This window comes from Anas platyrhynchos, chromosome 3, assembly GCF_047663525.1.
Source record: "Anas platyrhynchos isolate ZD024472 breed Pekin duck chromosome 3, IASCAAS_PekinDuck_T2T, whole genome shotgun sequence".
In the NCBI taxonomy this organism is placed as follows: domain Eukaryota; kingdom Metazoa; phylum Chordata; class Aves; order Anseriformes; family Anatidae; genus Anas; species Anas platyrhynchos.
The window spans coordinates 101,092,921-101,110,960 of NC_092589.1; the positions used below are offsets into that span (position 1 = coordinate 101,092,921).

Here is an 18,040-nt window from a genome sequence, read left to right on the forward strand (position 1 = left end):
CTGTTAGCAGTCTAATTGTATAAGCAACTTTGCCCATCTTTTGAGGCTGTATTTCATTTACAGTAGTACACCTCATTTTTTTTTAACACAATTTCAAAGAGATTAAATAATTTAGACAATTCTTTTTTTGGGTTGAATTTTCATTCCATAATCCACACTACTTCAGGCTAATTAGAAATAGAAATTCTGGCAAGAGAGTAATACAGAAATGTAAACAAGCCATTAGAAAACTGTGTAAGAAAAGCAATAAAAATTGAATTCAGACATAAGGAGGAAGAAAGACTGAATGACTGAAATCCTTACCCTCCAATAACAAAAAATCAGCTTTTTGCAGTTCAGCTGGCATTGAAAATAGATTTTCTCTTAGAAAAGTCTTTTGATGTAACACCTCTTTATTTACCAACTGCTCTGTATCACAAAACTCCCAGTTGCCATTTTTTGTTTTATTAATATTAATTGATGAAAAGTGTCAATGTCAGGAAGAGAACTAAGTCTACCAATGCCCATCTATTATTTAAACTAACATTACTCTTGCTAAGACAGTGTTTATTTTATTAAAATAAGTTAATGTAATAAAAAGAAAAAAAAAAGACATTTCACAGTAAAAATGAGATAAAAATAGGCTGAGTAAAGAAACCAGTGCTTCATGCTATTTAGTGGAAATGCTTGTGGGAAAGAAAGTTTCAGATTGGGATACAAATATGAAAATAATAGAAAATGTGAGGGTAATTCATCCCAAATTTCTAGAATTTAAGAAAAACAAATATTCTAGGTGTTACCATTCACACTCATGTGTAGAGTTAAAGATAGAATGGCCATAATTGGTAGAAATGGTAGAGAAACAGGAAGCTTTAGGAACTAATATATTTTAATATGAAATATTAAAAGGAAAATATTTCCATCTTCAAAGAGCTTTTCCTGTATCTGCAGCATTTGTGTATTTCCCCGTAGAAGACACATCAGCAGAAAGGATCTCTAACATTAGACATTGAAACATATTCTTGGCAATTAATCTTTGCTAGTGGAATGCTTCATCCACACCTGACACAGCGATGATACTCAGATGCTGGCAAACAATGTCTGGTTGTGACTTCACAGCAACTGTGATATTTGTCTCTGACCAGACTGCACTGGAAACCACCATGAAATTCCAGTCTTTCAAGATGAGTAAAAGGCCTTCAATTTTCTCAGCCTTGCAGTTCAAACAATTCTCGCGACAGTAAGACTATTTTTATGTGATAGATTCAGTGATTGCTACTTTGTGATGAAGAATGCTTCCAATCATATGGAAGAAGGGGAAATTCCATATGACTGATGAATCTATTGAAGTGGAAACTGGAAGGATTTTGTCTTGTGTTTCATTCAGAGAAGAGTTTAATGAGCTTTGGTAGTGACTTAAAATAATTATGTAAAATTCTTGATAGTGTCATCAGGTGTGTATTTCAAGTGATAGTCAGTGTAAAGGAACAGAGAAATTACTGCCTACGTTTCTGTTTCCTGTTTTGTGCTTTTTTCTCCTTTTTTTGGTGGTAGGTGGCATTTGCAGTCTTAGAAAGATTTGAAGCCTGATAACCCCATATATAGTTGTGTATAGGTTATAAGTTGCAGTCAGTATTCATTTTCTGCTGTTTCAAACTATTAGAACTCCACTCCATTTACTTCTGGTTCTTGTTGCAATAATATAATAACAGCAGGAATAAAAGGGACAGGAATCTCCTCTAGCTGTGTCTTAAAATGGTCTTTAAGACTTCCCCCTTCTTCCCCCTTCTAAGCCTCCACCTCCCCTCTTCCCCCCCCAAAAAAAACCAAACCAAACCAAACCAAAAAAGAAGCCATGTCATCTTATTTTGTGGTGATGTGACTTCATAGCATCTTGAAACCTCTCAAAACTCTTATGTGATATTAAAGCTCATCCTTGTCAGCGAGCAGGAGTAGGTGCTTAGAGGTCCCTCTTTTTTTATTTTCTGTGTTTTGATGAAATGGAGAAAAGTGTGGTATTTAAGCCTCTAGGATTTATTTTCACCTAAATTTCAGTGCTGTCTTGGTGCTTGCATCATGTACTGGTTGTTTCACTTAAAGTGGGAAAAAAAAAAGTTCAACATTTCATTTAGCTTTTGGTTTTAGTTTCAATAATTGTTTTCACGTCTTGCCTTATATACATTATATTTTACAGACCACAGTGTGATACATACAATAATACGTTATGGAATTTGTAGAGGGAAACAATCGTAATTGAAAGCAAGAAATAATATAGTAACATTGAGCAAGGTTGAGAACAAACCCACTGGATGGTTAGTATGTGGAACATGAGTCAGCTGTATGCACTTTCAGGGAAGAAGGGTAGCCACAAATGGGACAGTATTAGTAATAACAGAGTCAGCAGGTCAAAGGAAGTGATTATTTTCCTCTGCTTTGCATTTGTGAGGCCACATCTAAAATACCTGCATCTTAAATACTGCGTCCATTTTTGGCCTGGACTTTTAGGATCCCTCACATCCTACATTTTGATTCTGTGCAAATATCCTGTCAGTGAATCGTTCAGATATCTAGCTGCCTTTGTTTGAATTTCTTAACTGTCTTTCATAACTGATCACAATATTTTAATAAGGTAAAGGACAGCGGAAGCTTTAGTGTCATCTGCAGTATTGCCAGCACCATGTTTCAAATTAGAAAAGATTGATTAATTTTTATAACAAAACTTGTAGTGGCCTTTGTTTAAACAAAAACAAAAACAAACAAACAACAACAACAACAAAAAACATGATTGTGTATTAGCTGTATTAGTTGTTGCCCTAAGAGTTAATTTCTGTGATCTCTCATCAGCCACTTGTATAACTTTGTGCCACTTAGATAAGGAATTCACGTTGCATACATTTATGTGTCTTCTGAACTTGAGTTATTATGTAGGCACCCTATATGGTGACAGTGAAGTGCACCATTTTTCTGTCTTAAATGCTCTGGATTGTCCTCTCTCACTTGTGTAAGGATTCTAGTATCTTAGCTTCGATATTTTAATTTTCCGTCTAAATTATGCATCGTGAATGGATTCTCTTCAAGGCAGCAGTTTGATTGTTTCCATGTTCCATTGTATATCAATGCATAGTCAATAATAGATGTTCCCTGTGTCAGAGGGATGTTGAAGAGATCATACCATAAGTCATTCCATTACAGCACTGCAGGGTTGTTTATGAGAGCCTTAGATAAAAGGAACCGTATGCTCGAGGGGTGATTATTTCACTCATTTTACTTGAAGATAATATAACATGTTTTCTTTTGGTTTGTTTGTTTTGTTGTTGGTTTGTTTTATTTTTTTTTTATTATTTTTTTAATTTTTTTACCTTTTCTTTCTTTCTAAAGAGATGAAACAGAGATCTCCTGAAATGGAAGTGAAACAGAATTTTGACATTGTTTTTAGGTTTTAGTAGGTAACATGATAATTCAATCATGAAAGGAAATCAAGGAAATCTACTGATAACATTTAAGTCTTCAGACCAAGAATGTTATTTTTGTTAGCAGCAAGTATAACACTTAACAACTCATTTAACGGTAAAGGGTATCAGCTACGTGTACATATATATAAGAATATTGCATCTTGCTAATATTGCATATGATGGGTATTTTATATTACCTTTTTAGTATGTAGATTTAAGTCTTCGTGTTTACTATCAAACTCCCTAGAAATTACAATTGTTAGGTTAATAACATTTTCAGTAAGGCTCAGAGTGACTCACGTAACCTTTGTGTGTCATTTTGAATGCTCATATTGACATATATCATAAATTAAACAGTAGAAAATTTCACCTTAGATAAGAGAATCCTAGATAACAACCCAACCCAGCAACTTCACAGAACAGTATTCTAGATTCAATAGAAAGCAATACAGCATTAAAGTATAAATATAGCAACTGTGTAAACATAGCAGAGAGTGGTGATATTCTCCAAGTTATAAAAAAGATACAAGCAAAATAGTATATAAGTAAAATCTAATTCTCATGACACTCATGGACACCTAAGAAGTAATCTATGTAACTCTCTGAAATTTAGTTGAAACTATTGCATGTCATATGTTTTAAATATATATAACCAGTGTACTTCCATGCCACTGCTGAATAGACTTCTGTTATTCCTACTGAAAAATTTAATAGTTGAAAAAGTGTATTCCACCATCATCCAGATGTGTGGGATTTTAGAGCACAGAGTTCAGCTTCCTACATCTGGTAAGGAAACATTGGCATTTGTAGAACAAAGTTGCTTTAAAGATATAAAAGAAGCATAAAAATTGAATAAAATTCAGTTGAATATTAGCACATGTAGCTGCTGTTATGAGAAAGGGCCTTACATTCAAAAATATTATAAATAAACTTTCAAGTACATTTTTCACATTCCTATGTCATAAAAGAACTTAAAGGAAACTTTGCTTAGAGTTTTGTATAGAAAGTATAGGAATTTAATAAATTAAAACTAGGGAAGACAATTTGTTGCAACATTTACATTCCTAGCAAATGAAACCAACAATGCAGTAAAGAAAAAAGTCATTTTGGTTTCAAAAATATTAATATTTATTCAAAAAGATCTAATTCATATTTCCTGAGTACACTACCCTAAGTTTAGTAATTATAAACAGTTGGTATGCTTAAGGGAAGTAAATGATCAGCACATATAGATGCTGGTACAGAGAAAGTATTTATTGTATGTGTTGCTGCTGATACTGTCCGTTATTATCCTTCTTTTTGTTGCCTTTCTTTTTATTTGTAAATTCAACCCCCAAAATTTTTAAAAAGTTGTAAGGATCACTTAAACACTGAGAGATATTGGACAGTTTCAGAAAACTGATATATCTTCCTTTACGGATATATTTCTTCTTACTGCAGATCTAATGCATTTGAAGTGCTGGCACTCGATGGAGTTAGTACTGGGATACTTCAGTTTTATACAGCCCAGGAGAGTGCTGACTGGCTGAGAGCAATATCAACTAACATCAGTGATTTGACACTTCAAAATGTATGTTACTTTCTGCATATTTTCTTGTCTGTGCTGTTGTAAAACTATTTCTAATTTTCCAAGGGCAGAAAATAATTCACATTTAAGATACCATTTATATAAAATGTGTGTTTTGGGGGAGGAAAAGGAAGAAGGAAAAAACAGGAAGAGGTTGTCTGATCAATCAAAAGTATCAAGTTTTCAAGAGTCGCAGTGTTATAAATCAGAGAGTAGTACAACTTCAGATTGCATTTATTATTTTAAAGACTTCTTAAGGAAAAGTATTGATCCTTCTTGGTCATTACACAGAGCTTTAAATATGACCAAATATTTGTTTTTACATTTTTGTAATTAAATTGTGCTTGAAATTAGCACTTACTGATTTTGAAATTAGAAATTCTGTAGCTAGTGAAGTGTGACTTACAGGATCTTATTAGGAGACAGTATTTTTACTTAAGTTCTCTAGGACTTTTTTTTATTTAAATTCACATTATTTCATCTTTCTCTATGGAAGTAGAAGGGTGTTTCTTGTATAAATGATTCCTGCTAATTCATAAGTAGCATTTGCTGTTGCAAGCAGAAGCATTAAATAAGCCTTGGAGAAAAAGAAATCATTTGGACAGCACATTATTATTCCAAGAAAGAACAACAGAAAATTTGAAGATCCTGGAATGAATCATAAAGTTAATAGGCAACTTGAATGTATAGTATATTGAAAATATATTTCAGTCTCTGAGATGTTAGAAGGCAGTGATGAAAAAACTATTGGACAGTTGTCTCTGGAATAAGTCTTTGTGCCAGTTTTTAATCTTTTTTCCTTAGATGTGTTCAGACTGTAATTTCATTTCATGACTGTAATCATGATCTGGTGGCATAAGTATCTTTAACTTGCACTTCATACTCCTGGTTAATTGTTGCTTAGTTCTTTAGATTATAATGTGTAGAATTTGTGTTAGATTTCAATGTAAATTTTTGGTCAAAACAGATTATAATTTATTTTTCTGCTCTTCAAAAGTTACTTGGAATCAGATTTGACCAAAATAGCTTTTTAAATAAATTAATTGTTATTTAATATTCAATTACTTTAAACAGTATATTTGACAAAATCAAATATTTTTGCTTATGATGCATTCTGTATAAATATAGGTCTTGCTATTTGAGAATTCTAAGAAAGCTATGTAAATTATTGATGAAATTTCATATTTCCTGCACTGTTAGTAGTAAAAAGAAGTGAATGGAAATATTATTCGAGCTTTTCCAGTTCGTAGTTCCCAACCCAGTTCTTTTGCTTTTGAAAAATTCCAGTGAATAAAAGTCACTTTAAGAATATGGATGAATAAGCCAATAAAAAGTGGCTATAGGTACAAACAGATTTTATCAGAGGTAGGGTTCTAGTCTGTTGTTTTTCAAAATACACTGTATGCAGTAGCATGTGTTCTGATGTAGTATCGCCACTGTATTGTGGCTGGTCTGCATGAATATTTTATTTTATACAGAGTTTTTTTCTTGGTCTTCTCAGTTATTTATCACAATAGTGAATTCTGTAAACCAAGTGAACCACCTGGTGTTCATCTAAGTGGCTGTTCGGGAGAAGGATCTGATAGGGGGAAAAAAAAAGTGCTGTGAAAAACTCCTGTATTCAGTGCTCTTGGTCAAATACAGAGTAAAGTCTATACAGAGAATTAAGAAGAGAATAAACTTTTTTTTTCAAATCAGTTCTTTACAGGCTCTGTCAGATATGCTGCCTATAGAACAACTGGACAGGTCTGACCACAGTGCTGTTTTAATTACTAATGATCAGAATAGGAGATATACCAGCCAGTGACTATTCCTTTCACCACAAACTACTTTTTTTTTGTTGTTGTTCTTGTTTTTAAAGACCAAGAATGTGAGGCTGGAGTGTAACTTAAGTGTACAGTTAAAGAAAGCTAGGGACTGCCCCCTGTCTCTGAGGGGAAAAGGGACATACATGCTGTTTAGGACAAGGCCTTCAAATTAGATTTATTGAAAATCCATTCTGGATGCTTTTTATTACCTCACTATTACCATTTCACAAAATGCTGTTGTTGTATTTTTTCTGCACCTCTTGTGGAGTTCCTGAAGATAATCTCTACTGGTTCAGAGATTAATTGCTAGATACACAGTAACAATTGACCTTCCTAGTGATACTGTTGGCATAAACAATGTCAGCATTCTTACCTGCCGCATTACTATGTATTTAAGCAATATTTTCCATTGTTCAGTTTTACCTCTTCACAGTTTTAGATTTTGATTCTGCCAATATTTATCTCTTGATTTTATTCACTCTTCCTGCAGTTTAATCATTCCTAATTCAGCTGTGCATATTTGTGCTACTCTTTTACATACAACTTTTGTCATATACTTTTGCATACCATTTTGAATATTTCTCTTTGAATTTTAATTTGTAAAGTGCTCCTGATGCAGATGAATTGTTTTCTTGCAGTGCACCCTCTCTTTCATACATCACTTTACCTTCATATATTTTATTTTGCCACTGTACAGTCTCATTCAGCAACTGGCAGCTCTGTCAGATCTCCTGCTGATGCCAGAAGATAATCCTAATGTAGGCAGTATAAAAATAACTCTGCCACAATGTGACACTTCTGCTAATGTCAGACTACTTTTTTGAAGTACTGAAACATCTAACTTCTTTGCGAAGGCAAGCTCTCTGGGGATCAAGCATAAAGGAGGAGTTGTCTTTCAATAGTGAAGATGTGAGGAGTCATCACTGCATAAGAATGCTACCCCTGGATGCTAGCATATCTAGAAAGTGTTACTCAGTAAATGAGAAATAGTGATTCTGGTACCAGCCTGCAGAGTGATAATTCTTACAAGACAGAGGAATACAGGGAATATTGCAACATGGAGAAAGATGTAAGGGTGTCTTTTCAACCCTCCGTACTGATACATGTCCTACATGTATATGTTTAGCTAGGAAAATCTTCCTGTAATTGTGAGTTTTAGAAGCAGTATGGATTACATTTTTCTAAGGACTCTTGCCAGAATTTATTCACAGCTCCATTCATATTCTTGTATTTCACATACTTTTCTGCCAGTGTGAAATTTCCCCATCTTCTTTCTTTGGGATATTATTTCCAATCTTCTCAGTGTTCTCCAAGCTCTTCACATTTACCTTTGGCAGAAGAAAATAATAGAGGTGAATCAGGACCTCACATTTACTTTTTTGTGCACCTTTTTTCCCACAGAAGGAAGTACAGCTGAAGAAGCTGAGGGGAGAGAGGGAACAGAAACTGCCAGTGAAGCTGCCATGATGAATTGAAAAGCACAGGGACAACTCAGTCTGAATGTGCATCTGCATTGCACTGCTCCTGTTCCTATTCGCTTAGTTAGAAGGTTTTTGTTTGTTTGTTTTTTTGTTTTTTTTGCTGTGCTGGGAAAGTTCTTCACAATTTGGAATAATTGATATTTTTCTGTTTTGTGCCATTCAAGTACAAACTATTAAATATATGAAGCTTTTCTCATTGATCTTAATTGTTTTCTTTCAAATACAACACTGAACATTAATATAGTAATGATATGCAGAAACACATAAACTTAATGCTGCCAGTTCATTTCCATTATTTCCATTACTGAGACTTATTTCTTGTATTTATAACTTTTTCAAGTTTTTCTTTTTTTTTTTTTGGTACATTTTAAAGGTGTCATTTTTCAGAAGTTTAATCACAAATAGATGAGTAAATCATAAGTAGGTAAGAAAATTAGTTAAGATACAATTGTTCCACTTAAAGTATCATTTAAGTTTTTTTTTAAATCATTCCAGCAGCTTCATTGGAGAGTGGTAGAAACTTAAAATTTGGTTTCAAAACAGGGATATTTGTTTTTGACAGCTGTTTCAATTGTACATGTTGTAGTATTAAACATTTTCTGTTATGCCTTCATGTACAGGTATATCTAAGTAATACCGTATATCAAAGCGGAGTGAAATTTCGGTTTGGCTAGTGAGAGACTTACAAACTAGGAGTTTTGAACTTGCATATAAAAAAGAAAGAAGAGGGAAGGAGTCTTGCTGCTTTCTTTACATAGCAATATGTGGGGTACCTGTAGATAGATGGAAACAACATCGTTGGGTGCCTACAATACGTAGGAAACAAATATGACTACCTCAGTGATTACAAAAAAAAAAAAAAAAAAAAAAAAAGTTCTACAGTTCTACTGGTGGTATAAAAACATGGTATTTCTTTGCTGCCTTTTTTTTTTTTTTTAACTCATAAATTCCCATCTGCAAGTATCACAAATCAAGCCATCGAGGTTGTAAAGAAGGTTGTGTCAGTAAGGCTAGGAAACACATCACCTAAATTTAGCCAAACAATAAGCAGTTGCTTATAACCCTCTGTTACCTAGAAAAAAAAAACAAAAAAGTACCTGTCAAAATCTTTCTTTTTCTCTCTGCTCACTATAAATGGAGGATAGGTATATTAGATGTAAAACTTTTTCTTTTTCTTTAGATTGTCAAACGTATCTCCAGCCTAGGAGATATTTGAGTTTAAGCATGTGGTTATGAATGATTTTATCCCCATTCTGTTCCTGCCCTGTATGTATTTATTTAAAACAGTGTTGTAATTACAGTTGCTTTTTGCTTCCTTTTCCAAACTGCCTGCAGTCTTTGCAGATCCAGGATTTTGGTTTTATCTCTCTTGTTGTCTCCAGTTCCCGTTATTATACTGCAGTGCTGAATATTAATGCAGTCCCAGCAAGGTGTAGCCTATTCCATTTGTATTCCTGTCTCAATGCACCAGCTGTGGAGGAATGTAGAGAGCACGTGGTACTGGGCACAGTGCAGAGTGCATACTTCATTCTCTTCAGGATGTAACATGGTGCAGAAGGAGTTCTTTCCTCTCCCCACAGTCCCACATTAGGACAGCAGCCATCCCTGCTTTGAATGAACTAGGTCTGTACAGTGAAAAGCTGCAGAGTCCAAAGCATTCTTTCCTATTGCCTGTACCAACAGGAAGCTGAACTGATGGTGAAGATACTCTTCATGGTACTCTTCCCTCATTCTCCAGAAAAACTGCATGGCCAGTTTCACACTCAATTTTCCAGGCACATCTGAACACAATAAAATAAAAAGTAAGATAAGAAAAATATTCCTATTATATAGGGAGCTTAAGTGGTTTGGACTGAGCCAGAGAGGCAGGTGAAGCAGACAGGATCACTGCTAGCCCTGCTTATTTGCACTGTTTTATATTATCATATTCGTAGCGTGTCTGTGGTCACCTGCATGGAAATAATGTATTACATTTATATTGCTTGGCTTCTGTGTAGTTACTTTGTGTGTGTATTTGTCTCTGAAGCACTGGAGATAGTCTGTAGCTGAAGCTGGGCAGTGTGTGATGGCATTCCTCCTAGTGTTACAGGTTTCCATGTGCCTTTTCATCGTGTCCTGCACAAATGCTCAGGATTAGGCCAATAGGATCAGGCCACTCGCTAAACCAGACCAGTGAGGTCTGCTTCCTTCAGCAACACTGGGCATGTCACCAGTTTGTTTTATCCACATTACAGTGTAGGATTCTTGAGTTCCCACTGGCTTGTTACTGTCAGTGCCCCGAGAAAAAGAAGCTCTGCCGCCTCTCCTCTCTTCAGGCCACATGTGGCTATGCAGCCTGGGGTCAGGCTGCTGTGGGCAGAGCTGTGTGTGGGAGCTGTGAGGAGCCATGTTAGTAGCCCCCACTTTGCTTGGTGGCTGCCTGTCAGCTCCAGTCCCCTCCTTTTGTCCTTGTCTGTGCTATGGTACATGTGCCCGCACCTGCAGGCTGTGCCCTGTCTCTGTTGTGGTTGTCCCTGTTCCTCCTCTAGGGTGGTGGGGAGGTGGTGTAGAGCATGGCAGGATCCCTCCGAGGGCCCGTGATGCGTTAGGGCTGACTGATGACTTCATATAGGCCTGGGCCTTTGTATCTGCCTGTGTCCGTAAAGTGAAGGCTCCTGCTGTCATCTTAAACTCCTCTACATCACATTGTGTTTTAAGGCTATTTTGTTTGCAGTCATGGCTAACTCTATACAGAATAACAACTTGTTATTGCCATCTATTAATTACAAGTGTATATATACACATATATATCATTACATCCTACAATTGTACTTTACTAAAACAAAATAGACAATAGTCTATTATATAGCTCATTATATTGTTATTTTATTGCTAAACGGTGTAAAATAGCTTCAGACAGCCCAAGACAAGTCAAGACAAATCCTTACACATATTGAGGCCTCTGTCATTCACGTAACACAAAGCCTGTTGGCTGCTCACAGGTGTGCTTGGTCTGGCTGGGATGGAATTAACATTCTTCATAGCAGCTGTTGTGGTGCTTTGCATTTGTGGCTAAAACAGCATTGATACCTTAAAAGTGTTTTTTTCTGTTGCTGAGCAGTGCTTGCAGGGCATCAAGAATTTCTCTTTTTCTTATTCTAACCCCCTCTGCCCCTCAGTGAGGGATGGGTAAGGAATTTGGAAGGGAAACAGCTGGGATAGCAGACTCGAATTGGCCAAAAAGGTATTCCCTACCATCATCATTGTGTTCAGCAGTAAAGCTGGGGGAGCATTTGTCTTCCCTGGTGCCTGTTGCTGGCAGACTGGCTGGGCATTGGTCTTTTTGTAGGAGGTGGTGAGGGATTGCCTTTACATCACTTTTTTTTCTTTTCTTCGCTTATTAAATATGCTTTATCTTGACCCACAAGTCTTCTTGCTTTTCCTGTTCCTATTCTCTCCCTGTTCCTGCTGGAAAGGGGAAGAAAGAGGGCAGCTGTGTGGGCCCTCAGCTGTTGTCCAGAACTGACTCACCATAACAGGTAATGGTGTCACTGTATTTACTAAGCTACATGACTACAGACATGCTCTGCTTTTCTGCAGATTTGGTCTTACAAATCTGCTCTTGCCAGGATACAAGAGGGAGCCCTGGATTTCTTCTGCTCTTTTTCTGTTGAAATTGTAACTTCTCCTGTGCATAATTGTAGCTTTTGGTATTTATCACAAACCTTTCATTTGTTACAAAATAGGTTGTGTAATGACAAGATCCTTTGGAAGTGTTTATCAGCTGCGTGACTCTTTGCAGTTTATAACCCTGCATTTAAAGAGACTATATATACAGTCACTTAGTCTTATTCCATTTCATTACTACACTTACTAATATTTCACTTTAAAGAAGGGAATATTTGCCAGGATTTGTCCACCACTCATCTGTGGAAACTATGACTGCCAAAGAAAATCTAAAATCAGCAGGACTCTTATTTGAACAGTGAGAAGAAAGATATGTAACTTTATACTGACAATAAACTAAAGGGTAATAAGCAATATTCCTTTTATTTTTAAACATGTCATATACACTATGGTATTTGTTTTCTTAAGTGAGGTGTCTACAGGACAGTATAATATTTTTACCCAGAATGGAAAAGTTAAATTCATAAATGCAAATCTTTATGAAGGATTTCATGAAAACTTACATAAAAGGTTTCCAGTCTTTTGTTTTGTAAACTTAGTATAATAGTATAAATCCAGTATTTGTGGATGGAACTATATATTTTCTTGTAATTTGAAAGTGTTAATACAGTCTTCAATAACTACCTCAGTACTAATTGAGAAACTCTTCATATCAGCATATTAATAACTCTGAGTATTATTCCATCTCTATTTCATAGATGAAAATGGCAAATAAATGCTGTTCTCCCTCAGACCAGGTAAGACTTTCGTTATTTTACCCAATTTTTCTAATTCTTGTTTAGCTGCAAAATTTAAGAGCTTACATGCACACATTTAGCCCATTTGCAAATTATAAAACAATGTTTTCTGTGTTTTTAAGTTCTGAATTGTCCTTTTTAGTACATAATGTATATACATGAAAGAGGGGTCAACATAAATTACAACCATATTGTGGAAAGCACAGTGTGTGTTTGCATGCAGTATCATTGCAGTGAGCCTGACAAGTTAACTCTGTATTTATATTGCATATCATGCACAGATAGCCAAGCAGTGCATTAAGAAACCAATCTGGTTTGGATATGTCAAGCTGTGCAGATTACGTTTGCCATGAGCATTTGTCTGGGATTTACGGAGCTCAGCCTGGTGAGATATTGCTTCTGCTCCAGCTAGCCAAATGTCCTAAAGACCCAAGTGAATTTACCATACTGGGAAGCCTTCTTACTTTTTATAGCATTGTAAAGAGTTTTTTTCTTTTACTTTGTAAAACATAATTGTAGCATTTTCTAGGCTAATCCTGTAATTCTGGGAAGCACTTTGAATATGTTATTAGAAAACTTCACTTTATATGTGCTTTCATAGCATCAATTTGGCATTGTACCATTACTCAGGAAGAAAGTGTCCAATCCTTGCTGTTTCCAAAAATGTTGGCTTTGTTGATTAAAGAAGTAAAAATTAGGCAAGCTGTCTTTGATATTTAACGTTTTACTGTAGAAATTTATTTATGAAGTTTTATTACAGACATCAAAAGATGAGTCAAAATGCTTCATATCAGGAAGAAATAAATATCTGTTACTAGTTTGACAGTTTGTATGCTTTCTATATGTCATTGTTTTGTCATCTTATTTGGAAAAGATACTTGGAAATTTATAGACTTTTCAAGAAGTTATTAAAATATTTAACCGTTAACATTTTCTCCTGTGTTAAATTATTTTCTTATATTTAGGTCAGTATTTTGAAATAAAAATGCACTTGGGGGAAAAAAAAAAAAAAGAAAAACAATTCTGTATATCGCAGATGATCAGAAGTTACCCCCAGTCCAAAACAAATACCTCTTCTGTATAAGAAGGAATCATTTAATTGATCTCTCTGCTGTGGTTTTTAATTATTAATAAAACCCATAAGAAAAACTGGTGATTATGAAAGCTAGGGGGAAAAGGTATTGAATCTGAATGTCTGTTGTTGGGTAAACTGTCTACTACAAGTTACTTAGAAACTATTTAAAGTTTACTTATATCAATTTTGGTATACGTAATGTATAATTTTCAAGTTACAGTTTTAAAAAGACATTCTCTCTCTCTCTCTTTTTTTTTTTTTTAAATATTGAGGGCAATCGTACATCCAACCCTAACTATCTAATTTGATTTCCTAATGTTCTGGTTTAGCCCTGGCAGGCAGCTCAGCACCACCCAGCCACTTGCTCACTTTCCCCAGGTGGGATGGAGAAGAGAATTGGAAAGGTGCAAGAGCTTGTGGGTATAAATAAAGACATTGTACTAGTGATGTGTGCAATCAAAGCAAGCTAAGGAATTCATTCGCTGCTTCCCATTGGCAGTTTCCCATTCCCCAGGGAAACGGGACTCATCATGCCAAATGGTTTCTTGGGGAGACAAACACCATCACTCCCAACGTACCCCCCTTCCTCCTTCTGTCCCCCAGCTGTTACTGCTGAGCATGACACCACATGGTGTGGGACACCCTTTTGGCCAGCCTGGCTTTGTCCCCTCCCAGCTCCTAGTGCACCCCCAGCCTCTTCTCTGGCAGGGCAGCACAAGGAGGAGAAAAGTCCTTGGCTCTGTGTAAGCACTGCTCAGCAATGACTAAGACATCAGTGTATTATTGCCATTAATTTCATAAAAGAATCCAAAACATAGCATCATACAAGCCTCTACAAATAGAAGTAACTCTGTCCCAGCCAAAACCATGACACCTAAATTAACAGGTTAATGTCCGTAAACTACCCATATAATCAGTGCAGAAAATTATTGTCTTTCTGAGAGTTGTTCAAATATAACACTTGGTGCTTTAAATTATTCTTTGTAGGATCCTTTTCTCTGTCTTTGCTCTACTGGAGTCGTAAGAGTAGCTTCTTAGCTTATCATCTAAGGTAGGTGCCTAAAGTTAGGTAGTACTTATCCCGCTTTTTCCATGCAGAATATGGAAGCAAAAGAAGATACAATTAGAAATTTAATTTCAGGAACTGAAAATTTAAGGCAGGACTGACAGCAGCAAAAAAATGGATTATCCTCTTGTGTTAATTATCCTAAGCCATGCTTTACTAGTTAGTTAGGGACTAAAAGATTTTAACAAATATACAGAAATTACAAGAAATTAAAAGGTGTTCAGTAAATACCACTGCTGAAGCTGTGGCTCTCTGTATATATAACCTGTGTAAATCTCAGATAACGTCTAGGCATTGGATACTTTTAGAGAGTATTGGTGCTTCACAAGGATAGAGGGGTATTGAGCCAGTTTGTGCATTACTTTATTGAGTACAAAGGCTGTTGAGTCACCACTCTCCAAATACTACGTTTTGATTCTGCCTGATATAATTTTTTACAATGCTCTAGAGACTTGAAAGCACTTGATTCAGTGTTATTAGCAGGCATAGATTGGGGACTCAATTTTTAAAAAGACACACACTGTTGGATTTTTGTATATTTTTTATAAAACGGTAAATTAGGTGATTATCTGTACAGAAACACCACTTTCAAGGTGTTTTTATATTTCATTTACTGTTTTTAATTCTTTTGAGAATAATAAAAAACATTTCCTGTCCTGTCCTGCACTAAAATAATATGATTTCTTCTTGGTAGAGATAGGAAAGTATTGATCAGATATTAATTAAAACTATATATTTTATTCTTATGCTATAAAACAGGTTTTTGCTGCTTCCTGTGATGTCTCCTTCTTTCTTTATTTTGATTCTTTTGTAGTTGAAAGAAAAGGTGAACTCCCTATCTACGTATGCATCTGTATATTTAATTTTTCTTCTGTAGTGATTGTGAGGATTTCAGTATTTATAAAAATCAGTAATTTAGAGCATTGTGAGGTCCCTTATGTTTGGAGTCGTGTTCAAGCACTTGTGTTTTTTAGCAGGCTTGTTTGTGGTGGTGTCTCAGAGACAATGCGTTCTGCATCTGCAGCCCTGTAGTTGTGAAACTCCCACTAAATTATACCAAAGTTTCACATCTGTATCTCTGCCAACCGATAAAATGATTGTGAATCTGTTTTCACTGCAGAGATACTTCACCAGAATTATTCATTGGCCTTCACAGCCATAGTCAAGGCTTGCAAAGACTTCAGTAGCACAGTAATTGAATTAACTGGGGTTTGAATCATTTTATTTTGTTGTTTCTGATATATCTATTCTATAAAAAAAGAGTCTAAATGAGTCAGATGCCTAAATCATGAGTTCTTCATTGACCTCTGGAGGAAATCATGTAGAAGATGAAATCTGGAAATAATGATTATAAAAGCATAGCATATGACTACCTGGAAGGCTAGGACAGATTAAGATGCACCAGCAAGGGATAAATAGGTAACAAAAATTACCCTCTAAGTGCATTAATTGGAAGAAGACAAAGAAAATTGTTTGTCTTCTACTCAGCATATCAGAAGTCAGCCTTCAGTAAAAAAGGTCAACTGCAACAGGTTTTTCTTGCAATTAGTAATAGCAGAAATGGTAAAATCTCAGATTATAATATGGAAGAAAGTTTTGGTGGTATTTGTGTCTGGTGGTATTTGAAAGACTGGTCAAAGTAATCTCAGAGCTACAATCAAGAAATTTCAAGAAATTTAGAATAGAATAGAATCATAGAATCATAGAATATCCTGAGTTGGAAGGGACCCTTAAGGATCATCAAGTCCAACTCTTGACACCGCACAGGTCTACCCAAGTTCAGACCATGTGACTAAGTGCACAATCCAATCTCTTCTTAAATTCAGTCAGGCTCGGTGCAGTGACCACTTCCCTGGGGAGCCTGTTCCAGTGTGCAACCACTCTCTCTGTGAAGAACCCCTTCCTGATGTCCAGCCTAAACTTCCCCTGCCTCAGCTTAACTCCATTCCCGCGGGTCCTGTCGCTGGTGTTAATGGAGAAAAGGTCTCCTGCCTCTCGACACCCCCTTATGAGGAAGTTGTAGACTGCGATGAGGTCTCCCCTCAGCCTCCTCTTCTCCAGGCTGAACAGGCCCAGTGCCCTCAGCCGTTCCTCGTACGTCTTCCCCTCCAGGCCTTTCACCATCTTCGTAGCCCTCCTCTGGACACTCTCCAACAGTTTCATGTCCTTTTTATACTGTGGTGCCCAGAACTGCACACAGTACTCGAGGTGAGGCCGCACCAGCGCAGAGTAGAGCGGGACAATCACCTCCCTCGACCTACTAGCGATGCCGTGCTTGATGCACCCCAGGACACGGTTGGCCCTCCTGGCTGCCAGGGCACACTGCCGGCTCATATTCAACTTGTTGTCTACCACGACCCCCAGATCCCTCTCTTCTAGGCTGCTCTCCAGCGTCTCATCGCCCAGTCTGTACGTGCAGCCAGGGTTTCCCCGTCCCAGGTGCAGGACCCGGCACTTGCTCTTATTGAACTTCATGTGGTTGGCGATCGCCCAGCTCTCCAACCTATCCAGATCCCTCTGCAAGGCCTTTCCACCCTCATTCGAGTCCACAACTCCTCCAAGTTTGGTGTCATCAGCAAACTTGCTCAAAATGCCTTCTATTCCTACACCCAGATCATTTATAAAAATATTGAAAAGTACCGGCCCTAAAATGGAGCCTTGAGGGACCCCACTGGTGACCGCCCGCCAGCCTGACGCAGCCCCATTCACCATAACCCTTTGGGCCCTGCCCGTTAGCCAATTGCTCACCCATCGTATGATGTTTTTATTTAGCTGTATGCTGGACATTTTGTCCAGTAGGATCCTATGGGAAACCGTGTCAAAAGCCTTGCTTGGAAGGGACCTTCAAAGATCATCTAGTCCTGACCTCTTCAGAGCTAATCAAAAGTTAAAGCATATAGCGAGGGCATTGTTCAAAAGCCTATTGAACACTGCAGGCCTGGGACATCAACCACATTGCTAGGAAGCCTGGTCCAATGTTGCACCACCCTTACAGCAAGGAAATTTTTCTTTATGTCCAGTCTGAACCTCTGCTGGCACAGCTTTGTGCCGTTCCAGCACGTTCTGTCATTACCAGGAAGAAGAGAGGGGTGCTTCCCTCTCCACTTCACTTCCCCTCCTCAGAGAGCAATGAGGTCACCTCTCAGACTTCTTTTCTCTAGACTGGACGACCAAAGTGTCCTCAGCTTCTCCTCGCAGGACATGCCTTC

General features: G+C 36.8%; 1 protein-coding gene across 8 annotated transcripts in view; it reads left to right on the top strand.

Moving 5' to 3' along the window:
* The window catches only part of SNTG2 (syntrophin gamma 2), a 292,459-nt gene that overhangs the window by 202,139 nt on the left and 72,280 nt on the right, over nucleotides 1-18,040 (top strand). For 7 of the 8 annotated variants that reach the window (XM_072036394.1, XM_072036393.1, XM_072036391.1 and 4 more), the window contains 2 exons: nucleotides 4,872-5,001; nucleotides 12,652-12,690. In XM_072036394.1, the coding sequence (XP_071892495.1) occupies nucleotides 4,872-5,001; nucleotides 12,652-12,690 (169 nt within the window). The remainder of the gene's footprint in view (nucleotides 1-4,871; nucleotides 5,002-12,651; nucleotides 12,691-18,040) is intronic. The other variant, XM_072036392.1, reaches the window with a different exon arrangement.